The 19,171-nt window shown below is 28.7% G+C and overlaps 2 protein-coding genes across 5 annotated transcripts; both read left to right on the forward strand.

Moving 5' to 3' along the window:
• The first annotated feature begins 755 nt into the window (after window positions 1–755).
• On the forward strand, window positions 756–6,569 carry LOC149885805 (transmembrane protein 121B-like). 4 transcript variants are annotated; one of them, XM_090092993.1, is made up of 3 exons: window positions 756–894; window positions 4,132–4,211; window positions 5,294–6,569. In XM_090092993.1, exon 3 carries the CDS (start codon window positions 5,307–5,309, stop codon window positions 6,261–6,263), a length of 957 nt encoding a protein of 318 aa, XP_089949119.1. In that variant the 5' UTR covers window positions 756–894; window positions 4,132–4,211; window positions 5,294–5,306; the 3' UTR covers window positions 6,264–6,569. The 4 variants fall into 4 exon arrangements, with proteins under 4 accessions (XP_089949119.1, XP_089949118.1, XP_089949120.1 ...); XM_090092992.1 differs by lacking the exon at window positions 756–894 and adding an exon at window positions 2,137–2,240; XM_090092994.1 differs by lacking the exon at window positions 756–894 and adding an exon at window positions 2,343–2,373.
• A 3,704-nt stretch (window positions 6,570–10,273) lies between these two features.
• LOC145184670 (uncharacterized) lies at window positions 10,274–19,136 on the forward strand. The gene is made up of 6 exons (XM_090092989.1): window positions 10,274–10,400; window positions 15,339–15,500; window positions 16,191–16,603; window positions 16,889–18,117; window positions 18,263–18,371; window positions 18,618–19,136. The coding sequence occupies exons 1-6, from the start codon at window positions 10,286–10,288 to the stop codon at window positions 19,101–19,103; spliced, it is 2,514 nt and encodes an 837-aa protein (XP_089949115.1). The 5' UTR covers window positions 10,274–10,285; the 3' UTR covers window positions 19,104–19,136.
• Window positions 19,137–19,171: the final 35 nt, after the last annotated feature.

Genomic DNA, 19,171 nt, shown 5'->3' on the forward strand with positions numbered 1-19,171 from the left:
AATTAAATTGAGAATTTTAAACAATTATAAAGATGAAAAAGCTGAGTTTTTAGTAACAAAATATAAAAAATGACTGCAAAATATCATTAAAAATGCTGTTTTTTTTCATTCGCATTTCGATTTTTTCTCTCCCGAATCTTGAAAAGATGAGTGAGAAGCAACCTATTCACCAGGATGTTAAATGGATAAATAAAATTCACCAAGGGAGATAGAATGCCAAAATGTAATCGGATTACTATTAGTATTTAATTCAAGAGACTTTTAAAATTCACAAATGGAAAAAGAAATTTTAAATGCTTAAACCTGCGCTAGTTTTGTTTACAATTTATGTAGAAGCGTAAAGTACAACTATATTTGTATTAAAATTTAAAATACAGGTTAATAAACATGTTAACATTTCATGGAAAACGTTTTATATTATTCCATTGATGTTACCTAAATTTATCATAGCTTTAAAATGGAACGCGTTCCAAGAATTATATTTACGAACTTGTGTTTATCAGGCCCAATTTGACAGAAACCTGCAATTCAAACTCAACCTTTGAAAAAAAGAAAATGTTATTAAACAAAACAAAATTTTACTTTTCGTTGTGATATTTTTAGAGGTGGTAAATTAAAATAAATCAGCGATTTAACTTTATTTTATTAAACAACAAAAAGTTTTTGTCACACGATTATTTTTCTATTTGAACTTATTTTTTTATTGAGAAAATTTTACTTTTCGTTGTGATATTTTTAGAGGTAGTGAATTAGTTAAGATAGAATGTAAAATCTCGCTTAGTTACTCTTTACATATACTTTTTACATTTGGTAATAGATATGCAGCTAATACAAATCGTGTAGTAATACAGGGAAAATCATGAAGGCAACCAAAATTAGCATAACTTGCTCCAGGTATTTAAATATGTCTTTAAAGTCATTAATTATATTATTATAAATTTACAACGTTTGATCACAAAAATTTTTTGCAAGAGTTCAAAAGTTATTGTTAAATATTTATATTAAATATATCCTAAAATTTGCTCAAAAACTTAGTTCAAAATAAGATTTGGATATTGCTTCTTTATTGTGAAGAAGGAGATGTAAAATTTGAAATTAGGAAAAACGTACTCACTTAGACTTATCTATCCTGTCAAGTAAATAAGTAATAAGAAGAGAAAGTGTATAGAAGAAAAATTAAAAACAGCGATTAGGTAAAGACTTACACACGGAGACTTATCTTGACACTTAAATAAATTGACATTGAACCAAGAACAACCAATTATAGAAAACTCTAAGAAGCTCAAAAATAAGAGACAGAAAAAACTTTGTTCGCTCCATTTAACCCTCGAACATTAGATTAAACAAACCTGATCACACAGAGAAACAACAACGTTCTTACACGACACCTTTAGCCTACACAAAACTTTCGTTTTTATAAGAGAATTTCAATTTTCTTCACTAATTTCATTTCAAATTATTCCAAAATGAACTTTTACTCTATTGAAAATCCGTTTTACGAAGTTAATATCTATTTTCTATAAGCATATTTTAAAATTATTACATAGTTAATTGAAATTTTCGCTCAATAGCCCTTTGAGTAGAATTCTTTTCAGACTAACTCAAACTTTTTGATTGGTCAATATTCAGGCTGGTTATAAGCTGTTCGACAAAATATGTTTCTTATCAATCTATTTGTTTTATGATGTCGCTAGGCTGAGCTAAAAAAAACTGATGAAAATGAGTTATTACTAGTTAATTTTTTCTAAATAAACATATTGATCGATTGAGAAATTAAAAGTGGCAAAATATCCATTTATAATTCCCCGGGTATTGTGGACATCTCATTTCACGAGTGAAATTTGAAAAAGAGGTCTTAAGGTATGTTGATCAATACAATTTTTACCCTCTTGGATATCGGTGTTGTATTTTGTAGAATTTCAACGATTTAACACAATTTAAAAAAAATTGGAATCAAGGAAACTGCTACTTTGGCGGGGTTGTTACGTCTACAGTGAGGAGGCTGCCAAACGCCGAATCGGCTAAATCGACATTTCTTCACCCATCATCCCATTACCAATCTTCCAACCCTCATTCCAAGTTCCCAACCCTCCGGATAGGGATTAACGTTTTTGAAAAATATCTTATAAATTAACTCTTTTCACTCGGGACTTTTTTTTGTATGACCTACCAGTAACTCAAGCGTACTTTTTTGCGAACGTGCACAAAAACAGTTGATTTCAGAAAAAAAGTGGCAAAAGGTAGATGAAAATTTTCAATAAAACAAATAGATAAGTGTTTAAAATGATTTATCTAAAACAATTCGCCTCCCGAGTTACTGAGGAATTTACTGTTTCAACATTTTGTTGCCATTCAAGTGCAAAGGGTTAAAAAGTACACAATACTTGAGAAACCTTGCTAATTTTTTAACATTCTAGACATTAATTATGGTTTATTGCTTTGTATATATGTATATGTATGTATGTATGTATGTATGTATGTATGTATGTATGTATGTATGTATGTATGTATGTATGTATGTATGTATGTATGTATGTATGTATGTATGTATGTATGTATGTATGTATGTATGTATGTATGTATGTATGTATGTATGTATGTATGTATGTATGTATGTATGTATGTATGTATGTATGTATGTATGTATGTATGTATGTATGTATGTATGTATGTATGTATGTATGTATGTATGTATGTATGTATGTATGTATGTATGTATGTATGTATGTATGTATGTATGTATGTATGCAGTGCTCGAAGTGAGGCGGGATGGGGCGGGATGCCATCCCGTTACCTTTTTAAATTTTGAAGACCATCCCACCTCTTTTTTTTATGCATATTTTGGGGTGGGATGCCATCCCGGTACATAATAAATTAATGGAAATTTTATTTTATTTTCCTCCTATAAATAAACTTGTAAAAACAATTTTAAAGAATTTAAATGAACTAAAGTCTCAGCTGTTATTTAAAAATTTGCGGTAGAAATTTCAAAAACTAAATCGATAATTATAAAACATTGTGTCTTTTCTTTTGTATTTTAAATAAAAAGTTACCAAGCAACAAAAAGCGACATTGGTTTTTTTTTTTCGATAAAGTATCATTAGAGTTTTTTTTGGTGAAATAAAATATAGTACACAGTAGATTTACTCAACATTAAATGTTATGATTTAAAAAAAATTTACTTATTTTAAATATGGGTAAATGGCTAGCAAGCGGAAGGAAAAGAAAGTTAAGCAGTGATAGTTTTAAAAGTAATTTGGAAAATGAAGGTGAGTTTCCACTCATCCGTTTTTGCTACGGGAAAGGGAAAGGGATGTGAAATTTAATCACTTGAGCATGCGCAGTGATTAATTTTCAAAATTAAATTACAAACTGCGCACGCTCACGTGATTAGTTTTCCCTTCCCTTTTCCTTTCCCGTAGCAAAAACGGATGAGTGGAAACTCACCTTGACACTGAAATAAATAAAGAAGTGACAGATTTTTCGAGTATTGAAACTTGCCAATCCTTTCCTCAATGTGATGGTATTTTTTTTCAATTATTTAAAAATTGGTAAATACAAAAAAATAAGACTTGTTTAAAAATAAAATGTTTAAATATATCATTGTTTTTTGATTGCTTAATGACGTTTGATGTGAAACTCAACTCAATATTTTACGGTGACAGTCTCTTAAGAATATAACGGACCTCAAGTTGTTTTTTTAATATAGGTTTTTTACTATAGGGATACTCTAGGGATTTATAATTCCTTTATTTAATCTACACAAAATACGAAATCTATAATTTTAGGATAGGTGGGATGGTGATTAGAAAGTATTAAAAACCATCCCGCTACCTTTTTTTTCCCACTTCGAGCACTGTATGTATGTATGTATGTATGTATGTATGTATGTATGTATGTATGTATGTATGTATGTATGTATGTATGTATGTATGTATGTATGTATGTATGTATGTATGTATGTATGTATGTATGTATGTATGTATGTATGTATGTATGTATGTATGTATGTATGTATGTATGTATGTATGTATGTATGTATGTATGTATGTATGTATGTATGTATATATATATATATATATATATATATATATATATATATATATATATATATATATATATATCCTTTAGGCCTGCGCGGAAACTGAAAAAGAAAACCCGAGGGTTTATGGTTGGATTGCAAATCAATACACTAAAATAAAAGTCTTAAGGTAAGTTTTTTTTTTTATCTTTTCCTAAATATTTATTTGGAGAAAAAAATTTTTTGCAGAATATGTTCTTGGTAAATGCTGACTTCAGCGTAATTTAACGTTTTAGTTAGGAGCATTTATCGCAAAATTTGGTTGCTTAAATGTTAACACAGTAAAATATATAATGCAAAAACATAATAATTTTAAAAGATTACATGATAATTTAAAAATAACATCAAGGTCTGGGAGCATAATTAGTGAAGTTTTTTTTTCAAACTTTACGTTGTAATGAATCTTTTATAAAGTTTTAACAGCATGTATTAAAATAGATTGCTAAAAACTGGGTCTTTTTTTTTCTCTCCAAAGGGACCCAGAGGTTTAATTCTTTCTATGTATTAAATTATACGTTACATTCTTTGTATTACCTTTGATATAGCTTACAATTGAAATAATGAATTGGTGTATGATGAAGTAAATACAATCCATGTGTCATTTGGTGTTGAGCAATCCTTTACCCTGAGTATTGATATCCTCCTACCCAGTAGTGATATTCAACCGGTACGGTCCGGTACGACCGTACCGGCTGTTAAAACTTTCAAAATTTTCCGTACCGGTTGAAATATAGTTATATAAATTGATAATATGATATGTATTTTACATTAAATTGTGACTTATATTTTGTGTGTGGTTCAAAAGACTAATTTCTATATTTATATTTATTTATAATATTTAAATATACCTCACTGTCGCTTTTCGTAACTTTTTATATGAATTATATAAATTTTCAATTATATAAAAATCCATTTGTTAAATTATGGTTGCGACAAAGACATCATTTGGCAAGTGATACACGTGTAAAATAGGCAACCCCCATTACACCTTGCGAAAACCAAAATTTAATATGGAACTTATTAAATTAGAACTTTAATATTATTGTTTCTATTTCATGTAAATAAATAATTATGTGTAAAAGTAAATATATATAATCTAAAAGTTTTTTTTTAAGCGTACCGGTTGTTGAAAATTTCGAATATCACCACTGCTCCTACCTTTCTTAGCATGTTTTGAAATGTTTTAAAATTCTATTGTGTTTTTGATTTCAGGTTTGCAACAAAAATGTACAGCTTATCGTTTATGGCAAAGTGTCTTTCAATATTGGTTTTGTCTTTTCAAGGATTTATGTTAAACAAATACATGTCAATGCTTTATCAGAATCCAATGTGGTGGGCATGGTATGTTGCAGATGTGTTTGTTATGTCAATCTGGATCTTTATTTTATTTTATTTACATCGAAAGTTCAAAGAACAACACATTATTAATGTTAATCCTCAAGACAATTCTTTTCTCCCTGAAATTAAATATGCTTTCATTGTGTGGTTATCATATGTGTTCTTTTTATGCCCTCGAATAACTATTATATTCCTTAAAGATGTTCATAACTTGAGTGAAAGGAATCTATATGGGCCAAATTTTTTAAAAACTAGTCTAGCTTGCTCTCCTATAATATTTTTGTTGATGGTGTTTGGTTTCCACAGTGCAGAAATAGGATCTGAACGTAAGTTGTATATATCATCATTGGGTTCCTCTGTTACATTTGATCTTTTTGACAGCATGGATTTGCTAGAATTGCTCTTTGATCGTCATTCTGTTCCACGAACTATATTGATAATAACACTTTTTTTTGCCTGTTTAAACTTTGCACTTCCAACATTGACTCTGTATGACTTGCATGTCAACCAACTTTCAGGCAGAGTGACTGGTTTTTCTTTTAAATTATTTTATAATTGCATGATTGTATTTTTAGTAAATTTGCCTAATTTAATTTTGCGCATACTTTTATGGTACTCTCATAATTCTGAAATTTCTGTTCTCTTAATGAAAAATGTTATATATATTTTCCTTGGAATTAATGAGATTATTGAATATTATTTGCTGGAGAGACCCAAAAAATGTCCAAATTGCAAGAACTTATTCAAAGCGGCATCTTATAACAATCATTATATGAGCTGTAAAATTGTTATTAAAAAACCCAAGTCAGGCACTGAGCAGGTTCTTATTGATGGGGAATTTTAACATCTAGAACAATTGATATCTTTTTATCTGCCTTGAAATGAGACCAAAATGGAGGTTTAACGTTTCTGTTAATTTTTTTAATAAGATAATAATATTGTTTAGGACAACTTTGTTGTTCCTATTTTTAGTATTTTAAATATTAGGATAATTATTTTATTATATTTATGATTTACAGGGGTTTGTAAATATACTGTTAATGTATAATATTTTAGTAGTGTTTTAATGAAATTTCAATTACAGCTAATTCATGTATTATGTAAATATGGATTACAAATAATTATTTTTTGAATAAATGTTTGGTCAAGATCTTTTTTTTTTTTTTTTTTTAGTTTATATTAATTTTTTTTTTTATGTTTGAATAATTCACTTTGAACATTTTGAATTTATGTGTTAACAACACGTTTATTTATTAGAATTCTTCTCCATTTTGTTGTGGGATGTGCTTCCTTGATAATGTTGGCTTTGAGAAATAAATGAACAACAAGATACTGATTTCCGCTAATGTGTTCATTGAGTTGTAATTAGAAGTTTAGGGCGGGGGGGGGGGGAGAAGTTTTGTTGATTTTTTGAATACAGTCTTCTGTTCAAGTTATTAATTTAAATCAGTTTTATCGATCTGTTGTGTTACGGGCCAATACGGCCACGAGAGAAATATTTATTTAAGCCGTGGGGGTAAATTTCATTCAAGAAGCAAAAGAAAGGATTTTCTGCAATTTTTTTTATTGGTGAAATTTTTAGGTTTCTTAGGAAAGCTTTTATATAGGTAATAATTGAAAATGCAGCTCACAACCTCAAAGCTGGGTTTAGAAAAACGTGAATTGATCCTTTAAACGTGTTGAACTGCCTATCTGGACCAGTGTCCGAGGATGAGCATGTTGCAGGTATTTTTGAATATATAAATCATTTCTGGCCCATTCGCAAGAGTCAAGATCTGAGGGAAAAAATGGAGCCTGGGGAAAGTGTTGTAAATTAGATAGTTACGGGCCATATTACCGTACGGGTATTAATATTTGGCACAAAAATTTTGATAAGATTTTGTTATCGTGCCAAGCAATCTTCCGGAAAAACGTCTTCACCATAAGATTTAAATACATTCTAAGATTTAAAAAATGTATGTTACCCCTAAAATTCTTTGTTCAAAGAATAGCGAATAAAAAATCGTGGAGTTCGTTAAAGTTCTTTACGCGAGAAAATCAGTTTATGAGATTCAGGGTCCCAAAAGAACTGTTTCCGATAGCTTTCGATAGCTAACGATATTTCCGTTACATACCTCAGTTTGTTGAGTATATATAAGTTGTATGCCATACGGTGATACTATACAACTCCTCTATATTCTGCTTGGTACTATGATATATGCCATAAGCATCATCAATTTTGCGTTAATGTAAATGAATTGGTTTTTCATATACTTCTTGCATTTTTCTTGTAATACCTTGGTAGTTACACTTAATCCAATACTTCCATTAATACGGCGACGACCGTTGTGATCATGCTCGCTGTCTTCTTTGAGTGTATGTACTTCATACCCTCGGAATTTGGCTTTTGACAATTAACGAGTGAATTAAGGTTTTATCAGCATTGTGCTCAATTTTTAAATAACTATTTAAAAACTGACCTACTTTACGTTTGATCTTATTAGCTTTATTCTTAGGTCCTGCTAATCCAAGCAAAAAGTCATCGGCATAACCCACACACCACAAGCGTTTGTAGTTGGGGTCATTGGGATCTGTTGAAGGTAGACACTGAGCTTGTTGACCCAGTGCATTCGCTTTTTTCCAATCAACTATTTTTCTTGCTTAAGATGTTTATCAATATGCCACTGTGTAAGTCCTTCTTTTTTCGTTTACCCCGTTTTTACTTTTTTTGTGTATATGCTGGTATAGGTGCTTGTTCTACATATTTATCTAAGCGATCTAATTCTATATTACTGAAAATCAGACAAAAAATGTTCTTTATCTCAAGATCCTCAGAAGAACTGTTTAAAGGTTCGTAGGATCACAGAAAAGAAGCCTGGAAGTGCCAGACCTATTTCAGCTGTTAATCAGGATGTTTTTAGCAAGATCAAAAGGAGGATCCAGACCGACTGAGCTAAGACAATCAAAAACATAGCTCGAGTGAATCCGGTCTCAAATTCCCTTCAAGATCTCACCATTGAAGATTTTAGATAACCCAGATAAGATAAGGTCTGCACCTCAGAAAAAGCAATCTTCACAAATCATGACTTTTGAATTGGTCAGTTCCGATGGTTAGAAAATTTCATTTGTATTTATATCTTCTGGGCTGAAAATGGGGCTAAAGTTTAAGTAAAAGTTTGTAAGCATCAGAAACTTAACACTGGCCATATCATTCAGCTCAGAAAGAGTCAAATTTTAACACGCGGACATTAATTGAAAATAAAAAATCATAATTAGGGAATTCGTTAAAGCATTCATAGTAAATCCATCATTTGCTACGCATGGTGCAATTATAAATTCACATACTATTTTGTATTTTGTTTTAAAAGTACATTCCTTTATAAGATTTAGTATCAATCTCATTTTCTTTCCATCTTCGTAAATACCATTAAAATAATTCCTAACTTATGAAAACATCTTTAATAGAATTTAAAATGATTGGAATGACTTTCAAATAATATTTTATGCTTTTACAAAAATTTACACTTACTATGGTATTTAATGTATCAAACAAATTACAAATGTTTTTGACTGTATAGTTAAATTCCTAAATTTATATTATATATGTGTTATATCTAAAAATATAATATTAGAAATTTGAATGCAGCATTATTATTTTCAACTAGTTTATTTTTTCTTTGAAAAATTGAATCTTTTTTTCATTCTTTATATACAACATTCTATTTGATCTGACATCCTCGCAAAAGACTGTAGATGGTTTTACCGATATTGACGGTGCAGCAAAACTGCAAATTTGGTCCTTTATATTTGTAATCGGCTGATAGGCTTACAGCAAAATAAAAGGCTTATAACAAAATTGGGAAATGATGAAATTGTTAGAAGACATTTGGTACTCCCCTTTAAAGAAAAAGTTATTTTGTGATTATCGAAAACAGATTAAATTCAATAATTATATCAAAATATTTTACTCACACGAAGAATTGGGTTCGAACAAAATTTATGTAACATTCTTTAAACAATGATGGCGGTACTATTTTAATAACTGCTTGTTATAAAACTGTTCGGAAATCAAATACTGACAACCGAAGCAAAAATTTTTTTAATATCTCATACATAAATTCAAAAAAACATCAAAATCTTTTTACCTTATGTAAATTTTTACGGATAAATCAAGCGAAAGAATCAAGTATACTGACATTTCAATAAAAACAAGAATTAGACTTTCTTCCAACAATCAAATTTTTAGAATTTAGCGTTTTTGGGACTTTACCCCGTTTGTTTTCAAAACACTTTGTGCGCATGACATGAATCACACTCTCTCCTAAAACGTGACAAACTGTAAATAAAAAAAAATTGTCACTATCAGACTATGTTTAAAGTTATATTTTCAAGAGTACTAATTTTTATTGATAATAAAATAAAAGATAAAAATTAAGCAGTTTTGAATACTAAACATTATTTTTCAATTAGTCAGTTCCAACTGTTAGTGCAAGAAGTCCGTAAATATGAGATATCTAATTCATAGTTTGTATACTTAAGAAATTAATATTGTTAACCGAATAATTCTCAGCATATTAATTGTACAATCTGGCTTCTCTACATAATCTTTAATTTAGTTTAAAAATGAAGTCAATTCAGAATATTTTAAGGATATAAGTTTAAATAGTTGATAATGCATCATGCATATGAAAATTTAAATATATAGAAATTTTATGACAAAGAAAGTTTTGACAGACAGTTTTATCTTTGTAATATTCTGTTTATGTTAAGCTAACTTAAAGGCTTTTACTAAAATCTATTTAAAAATTTTAAATAAGTTGTAAATATTTTTGTTGAAAAATTAGTACAATCCTTTTTTCTTAACTTTTTTTTTAGATATGCTACAGTATGTTCAATATTATACCCCTAAAAGATGTACTACTTAACCTTAATTGTAATGAAGAGTTGTATCAATTGTTTACTTGCAGTTATCCTCGAAAAAGAAGTATTTTATCAAATAAAAGTGAGTATTACAGAGATATTGAGATACATTATTGTTTTTTTTTCTTGACCATATTTTTTTTATTATACTTGCTCAAAATTAGTTCTTCAAAATTAAATCTTCACTCTAAATATTGACTAGTCTTGGAGAATTACAGCACTATTTTCATTTATTCACACTAGCTTTACAATATAGAACAGAAACAATATATATTTCAACACAAATATATATTACAGAAAAAAACTACAAGAAAAAACAAGTTATAAAAAAGTGTAGTGCAAAATATTTTTATATTTCATGTTATTTTTTTCTTTGAGATTCATAAATATTTTTTAGCATTTCTACATAGCAGAATGTTGTACAACAACAAGTTAAAAAAATAATCTCCTAATGAGCTGTTTCATACTAGCTGATTTTCTATGCATTAATTGAAAGAAGTAGAGATGGTTGGTGTGTAAGAAACATTTGATTTCTTTTTTAATAACTTTAGTTTGATAAATTAAGAAATGAAATGTTTCTTACACACCAACCATATAACTTGTAAATTTGACAGAAATTAACTAATACATGAAAGGGTTAATATTTGGAAATTATAACAGTTCTATATTTAGATAATATTTTTCTTGACACACAAATCTCTTTAATTAAACTCTAGATTAATTCCTCATTCATAAGTATATATTTTTTTAAATTATGTATTAATATTTAAATTTTTTTTATTATCCTGAAGTTATCAACAAATAACAACTGAATTAAAAATTTAATTTGAGACAGATTTTTGCTTTGAAATATATGCAACATATCTTTGATGTGCCTTGGAAGAATCTGGATGTCCAACTTGTCATTTGTATCCATGCTCTTCCACAAATGATTAAATATTTGAGCAGTGTCAAATATTTAATCATTTGTAGAAATCCTTAGTTATGCTCTAGAAATTAGTGCTCAATAATTGTTCAAATTATTTTTCAATGTTTTCCAACATAGTTCAAGAATTTTTTAAAAAGATTTCTATTGACTTCACCTCTATGGAGTTTAGGCCTTGATAGTGCACAAGCTTTTAAACAATCAGTCATATTTCCTGAAATACTGTCTAGAACAACAATGAGACAGTTATTTCACTACATCAGATTTAGCTCAATTGGTGGCAAAATATCAATGGGTCAACATGCTGTGGTCAAAATACATTAAATCATTAACATATAGACACTCCTTCTTGTGGTTTTTTCAAATATTTGAGCATTTTCTCTAATTCGACAATGCTTATAAGTTGGAACTTGGCATATCATTGTCTTGAATTTATTCTTACTTTTCTTAACTCTTGTTTATCTTGGAGTATATAAACTTATGTTTTACTGAAATATTTAAGTAGACAGCCTTGTCATATGATTCTGACTTTTCAACCCACTGCCAGGTGGTGGCAGCCAATGTTAGGATGCTAACAAGCACTGGCCTCAATATATCCCCACACTGTGGAGTTTGTTTTCATAAAAAAAACTCAAGTTAATATTTCTGAACAGTAATGAATTTTTTAATGAAATGAAGTCTATGCACCTTCATCACTGTTGCATTTGATTATTTTTTAGTTCAACAATAAGTTTCAGGCTATTGAGTAGCCTAAGATATAAGAAATTATTGGAAAAAGTATAAATGTTTTCTTTATGTACTTTTTCTGTGAGCCAACTATATTGAATCACTTTAAAAAAATTCTTCCCTTGCAGCCTGACTATTGATATTTAATTATCTTCAAATGCATCATTTTATTATTTCATTTTTTTATTTTGTTTAAAAATTATACTAAATTAATCTAAAAATCACATAGCCACTATAAACAGTTGAAACAATAAAGCAAACATACATGAGGATCATAGATGAGAATTTATCATCTGTTTGAAGAAGTTATCTATTCAAATTATACCTCTTGGTATGAGTTACTTGCTCTGGTATACTGTATTTGTTCTTGGTATCTAATGATAAATACCTATTAATGTTCAAGCCGGCAGTAAATAAATAACTAAATAATACTTGCTTGACCTCATTTAATATTGGTCATGATCCTAAAGAGAATTAAGTCTTCCTGATTTATCCCAGTAAAGGTAGAAAAGATATAATGGTAAAATATTTTATTCCAGAAGAAAATCCATACAAAATCAACAACCCAAACACATGACCTTTAAATTTTAACTGCTCCACTTTGGTTCAAACATCATTTAAGTTAGACATTATTTGAAATAAATCATAACTTAGCATTGCTATAAAGGTTTTCAAAAAATGGTATAATCAAAGCTTAAAAATCTTTATTAGCAATACATTTTTTTTACTAATATAGGAAAAATTCCTGACAAATTTAAATAATCACTCTTACAATCACTCAAAAGTATCAAGGTGTTAATCTTTATTGATATCTAATAACAAGCAATAAATTTTTACACTCTGGTATAAAAAAATATTTCAAGTGGGATAGAAAATTGTACATTTTACATTAATCTTGTCAACCATCGGTTCTTCAAAGAAATAAACAGTGCTGTTAATGCAATTGACCTATTTGTCAGTGTGTTGAAAATTGCCTCCTGAATTACTGGTACCTGATTAAAATGTTTAAGGGTTGTGATATAATTGCTGGCACGCTAACCCTTACATTCAAAGAGAACCAACAATAGCTCTTTATGAATTATAGAAAGGTTTATAAACATTGCATAAAAAGCAAGTATTGTATACTTATTAAATTGTGTTAAATTTATAAGCATACATGCTATATTTTAAAAAAATTTTCAGTATTTAATCCTTTTTTAAATATATTTAAAAGTTGTACAAGTAAACTTTTATAGTTTTTATTTTGTTGGTTATTTTTCAGAGCCCTCTTTTAAAGTAAAGTCTACTTGTGAAGTCATTGTTTTTGAATTCTAAAGATCAAATTTACCAAGTATTTCAAGGCAGGCTTTTGTTGCATTTTTCCCCAATTCTTAGTAATATTTGCCTCATATGATGTGACAAGTTCTGAAATTGTATTCTCTGTTTTCTTTTTTGGCTGTGTAGAAATTTTCTTATGTATTTTTTGAGCTTCAGTTCAATAATGACCTTCAAATTTTTTCAAATACACTCAATTGTTTAAAATTGGGAATTGAAAAAAAAATTGAAAATATCAAAGAGCTTTAAAGAGTGCTCTTTTCTTTTTTGATCATTGTTGCCTATTCTAACAAGGCACCATATATAGTCTCCCATCATGGAATCATCCCAGTGATCTTGTAATCTTTTTTCTATTATTGAAAAGTCTTAGTGAAACTTCTCAGTGTGTTTTTAACTGATTCCCCTTAGTTATCCCAATAATAAACAAGATGCAAATGAAAAAAAATACTGTTTAAAAGATATGCTACTACGCATGTTCTTGTAAATTTTGATTAGCTTTGTCACAATGTTTTTGTAGTACAATAAATTATTGTTTTTAATGTATACTATAGTTTCAAAAAGATTATTTGCCAATTCAATTATATTATTGTTTTCCATTTCTTCTTAACTTTGTTGATGGCAATATTTTAAAGTTTTGGGTACCAACTGTCACCAAGTCAACAATATCTTGATCATGATTTAAGTTAAAACCTTTAAGCTTTTTAATAATCACTTCAAATGTTTTTTTGTTGACAAGCATTAATTCTTAACATGTCCAGAGACTGAACTTTTCCTTTCAAAAAGAATCCAAATTTAAATACGCATGCAAACAAATTTTCTTCTTTGTCCATTCATCTAAAGGTACAGAAAAATGATTGTTTGGTTTTTTAAACATGTCAAAGTTTTCCATCAAATTATTGGATTTTACTTTTTTGCATTATTTCCAAGGCATCCTTTTTTATTCTGTATCTATTATTTAGAATTTTTAAGTTTTGTGTAGGCCAACCATTTGTCAACGCTTTTCTCAAGCTTAAAAATAGGAACAAGATCTACTGCAACTAGTCTTTCAGAACAAGTTTAAGTGGATTAATCTTAGTTCTAAGATAAATCATAATTGACATATGACCATTCTTTTTCTCAATTGATTTATATTCCTTTTATTCCAGAAATTTTTTAAATTTAACATTTTTAACATTTTTAAGATGATAAAGCATTTATTTTGTGGCTGCTGATTAAAATGTTGATGAAAGATATTTGGAGTTGATATTTAAACCATGTTTAAATATCAAATATGTTTTCAAAACCCAGAACATTTTTCATTTGATACAATCTACTGATTTTCCAACTTTTAGTGCACTTATATTTTTTTTTTTTTTTTTTTTTTTTTTTAGAACCATTTAAATAACCAAAAAATCATTTACATGACTTCATTTAAAAAACTTATTTGAATATTTAAATAATTACTTATTTGATAGCAAACCTAATTTCAGAGAGCTTTAGAAACATAACTCAAATTTCTTGAAGAGTTTCTCCTTTAAAATCTAAAGCCTTAGCAATCCTAATTTATGTGAAGAGGTGGTAACAAAACCTTTTCTCTATTCTACTTGTAGTTCCTTCTTTGGTGGCCTCTGAACATTATGGTAGTGATCATCATCTGCCCTGCTATCTAGTAAACAAAGAAAACATGAGTATTTTGTAATCAACCCTGTTGGCCTAACAAAAAGCCAATGTTGAAATTTTCACAAGCTTCTCTCTTAAGTTTTCTATATTTTGTTTTTTTCAAGTAGCAGTTTAACATTTTGGTAGTCTATTTTCATCTGAATAGAGAGTGGGTTCCTTTATGAAGATTAACTGCCTGAGACTTCTAGTTGAACTGTATACAAATAATTTCCATTGTATAGGTTCATGTCTTAGCCCAACAGCAGCAAATAAGCATGTTATATCTTTGCAAGCCACATAGACTTTTATTAAATTCAAAAAAAATTTTTGTAATTTGTTTGTATATAGTGTAACACAAAAAAAACCATATACCCACCCTTATATATATTTAAGTATATGTATATATTTAACTTTTAGGCTCAAAAGAGAAATCTTCTATTGTTGTTCAAAATGTTTTTATTCTTCAAAGTCATGTTTTGGTTCTTGTTGGAGATCTGCAATTAATTGCTTTTGATCAAACACCAGTAGTTAGTCCATATGATGTTGATGGAAAGGATTTACTTTCTTGTTCTCCAAACAGTAACAAAAAATTTTATGTTTAAGACTTATTATGTTATAAACGTGTTATGTAGCAATGTTGTCTTTTACTAAAAAATGATAAAGAAAAAATCTTAAGAAAAGTGCTTTTTTTTTGAGAAACAGACAATAGTTTGTTTACTTACAAAAAGTGTATTAAAATTTTAAAATTCTTTAAAAGCAACTTTGCAAATTTATAATTTTTCTCTGCAGTGCTTCTTAATCAAATGGTTTTTAGGTGCACTAATTTTTTGTAAATGTGTTTTTTTCATTTGTTTGACTACACTAAAAAGTATTTTTAAAGAAAATGTATTGACTGATATTTTTGAATAGATATCCCTATTTAAAAATAATCATTCTGAATTCCAGTTTCTTGGAAGCAATTATTTATTTTGCAGATATTTTCTATAAAATCTTAATATCTTAACTGTTATCCAGTTAAATGGCTAGTGAGGGTCTGCGTCTTGGAATCGTTTTCTCGAAATGAATCGGGACAAGCATAATGAGATAAGAAATGACCCGGAAAAAATTGGCAAATAAACTATCCAGTTATTAACCGGGACAATAAATTTTCTTTTGGAATTTAAAAATTGAGTCCCAGATATCATTGTCTCGTCTCGAATAAAAAAAATAACAAGACGCAGATGCTTAATGGCTAGCAGTTTTAGATACATTCTTGTTCAATTTTTATAGAAATCACAAGTGTTTTGGATGTATTTGTTGATAACCAGTTGTTAGAGTACACATTTATTATATCAAAATCAGGTGAGCTTATTGTGTGGACATTCAAACGCCCATCATTTGAATGGAAATATGAGACAACTATCTCATTATGTAAGGGAAAAGGAAGTCAATTGTTGTCTTATACTTATGACAGTCAAAATAAATTATTGGTTTGGTGTGAAAAAGTAATGGTATCTCAATGTTGCATATGCTCAGCTGAATTTGAATTTAATGAAGGGTTTGCTTTGAGAAATACACGACAACTACTTCATAATTGCTTACCAATGTCAGTTTATCTTCTAGCTCAGTCTACTTTTTGTTTTATTTCAAATATTCTACCTGGTTTGATGCTTCTCTGGTGCCACTCCTCAGGTAAAATCACTGTAAGTACCTTAGTACTTTTTATTAACATATATTTAATATTTTTATAAGTGTAAAGCCCTTATTACACAGGCCAACACATTTTTAATTTAGCAGCTTTGAGGTGTTGGCCCTAAAAAAATTATTTTTCTTAGCTCTTGTTTTTCTGAATTTTTCCCAGACTTGTGTAAATTTATTTGAATTATCTTTTACACCACTTCACTTATTAGGTCTGTGTTATTCATTTTTGTATTCTATATATTCAATGCATTATACATTCTTTAGTATTCACAAAACCTTTTTTAAAGGTTCGTATGTGGGGAGACTCCTTTAGTACAAGAAGCTTACCAGCACTCACCACTGATTACCAGAGTATTACAAAAGGTTGTATTTCCTTATGGATTGATTCACCTTCTTCTGAAATAAAGTTCGTTGCGGTTGCATCTCATCCAATTACTAGAGAGTTAGTAGTATTGCAACAGGATCTTCAAGTTCATCTAGTAACTAGTAATGAATTAGAGGAAGTTACTTCTTCACATTTGTGTACTTTAGAAACAATGGAAACTGATATATTTGCTAAACAAGTCACAGGTATTTATTTAATTAACCAATTGCTGCTGGTTTTAATGAGTGATGGTCAAATTAATGTTTTTGATGTAAAGTATGGTCTCTTTTTATGGAAGACTGAATCATATGTCGGTACTTCACCAAAGGTTTGGGTGAAGAAAGGTATGTTTCCAATTATTGGAATTTGGAATAATCTTGGTATATGGGCATTCAATGCTAAATCCATACTGGAACAGCTTAAAGAATCACAAACCAAACAAGATAAGGAAAGTCTTGAAAAGCATCAATATAAGACGTCTGCTTTAATTGATGGTTGCTTGCTGCGAAGGAAAGTTGATATTTACAAAGGTATTAGTCGAAATGCTAGAACTCCCTTGCATTATCCATTTAAAATATTAAATAATTGGAATCTCTCGAAACTCTCAACAGAGCTAGCATTACAAGAAACTATGAAAATCAAAGAGTTGTTGAAAGATGATATTGAGGCTCTTAATATTAATGATATTGATTGTTTGCTTAATCAAATTAATGATCCTGTGCTGCTTTTGACTTTATTTTGTGATGGTGATTTTCAAAGCTTAATTAAAAAAAAAGTTGTTGTTAAGCTTTCAAAGTTGCTAAAATCAGTAAATAAGGACAACCTTGATCCAAGTTATTTAGCTTTGTTTAATGAGTATTTGCTTCTTGAAGAAAAAATAACAGATTGTTTATCAACACATGAACTTTCTGAACACTTTTGTGAAGATGAGGAGATTTTTCGTAAAGAATTTCAAAACTTATTGAGTTTACCAAACTCTGAGATGCAATCAGATTTTGTAGACAAAAGTTTATGTTTTTTGTTTGAACTCAACAGAAGTAAATTTATAAACATTTTGTTAAACAGCTTACTACCTATGCAAGCCACTGGTTTTCATGAAGTTCATGAGATTGACGATGATTTGTATGGTTTATTATATCAGGCAATTACAAGGTAATTTTTTAAAGCAACAATTAGCTGCAATAAAAGAAACTCATTAGGAAGAAATGAGTTCATTGACCTTGAAACACTGACCAATCAGATTATCTTTCTGTATTTATTTAGATTTTTTATTTTGTATTGGTTTTTTGTATTTTAGGCTGGACAGCAGCATCTTTGGTTTGTTTTGGACCGCACTATGGGATGATTCTCCAAAGATTCTTCTTACTTTGTTAAATGAAATTTGTGACAAGCATCCAGATTTGGAAGTAAGTACTTTGCGTGTTTTCCTCTGAAAATTGCTGTTATTGAATTAACATGTTCTATTTAATAACTGTGTTAAATATGGAGTAAAGCATTTGAAAAATTAGAATACATGATAATCAAATATGCATTACATTGTAATTTATTTAGTTGATTTACTTTCAAAGCATGAAAATAGAACTACAGAAAAGATATTTGCATTCCCAAAGTCAATTTAAAATGTATTGGATTCAAACACTTTATATTTTTAGATACCAATTATTACAAATCTTTTTACCATGATTTATCTACCAGATTCAAATGGCAGTGGAAACTTGTTAGCTGATCAAGGCGGTGGCAGTGGAAACTTGTTAGCTGATCAAGTTCATATCTATTGCACACTACTTTTGCGCTTATCACCAGATGATGATGACAAAGCATGTGATATTTATCTTAAGTATTCGTTTGTTGAAGATGCTGTAAAAATACTGCAACAAAACAACAATAACTCTCATAAACATAAATCTCTCTTTCACAGATTGTTGGTATACACTTTAGAGCATAAACAATTTAAATCATTTGTCCATTACTTCTGTTCATGCATTCCTGAGAACTTTAACATAGTTAGCTTTAACAGTTTGTATATGACTTATGGATGCAGCACTGGAACTGATAATGTATTTGTAAAGCATCCTAATGATTTAGACATAATATCTGTTACAGAGATGTTTAGAAGTTTATTAAGCAGTGAATCTTAATTTTAAATTCTTGAAATAAATAGAAATAATATATATATTTTTTATTCCTATTTTAAGTAATATTCTTT

This window comes from Hydra viridissima, unplaced genomic scaffold (genome assembly GCF_058129835.1).
Source record: "Hydra viridissima isolate aposymbiotic clone 2 unplaced genomic scaffold, HvirCarnegie_v1 scaffold_7, whole genome shotgun sequence".
Lineage (NCBI taxonomy): Eukaryota > Metazoa > Cnidaria > Hydrozoa > Anthoathecata > Hydridae > Hydra > Hydra viridissima.

Excerpts from the sequence above, each read along its gene's own strand:
- LOC145184670 (XM_090092989.1), top strand. The coding sequence starts at position 10,286 with ATGTTCAATATTATACCCCTAAAAGATGTACTACTTAACCTTAATTGT. Across the intron at positions 18,118-18,262 it reads TTATATCAGGCAATTACAAG|GCTGGACAGCAGCATCTTTG; the intron begins GTAATTTTTTAA and ends TTTGTATTTTAG. Across the intron at positions 18,372-18,617 it reads ACAAGCATCCAGATTTGGAA|ATACCAATTATTACAAATCT; the intron begins GTAAGTACTTTG and ends TTATATTTTTAG.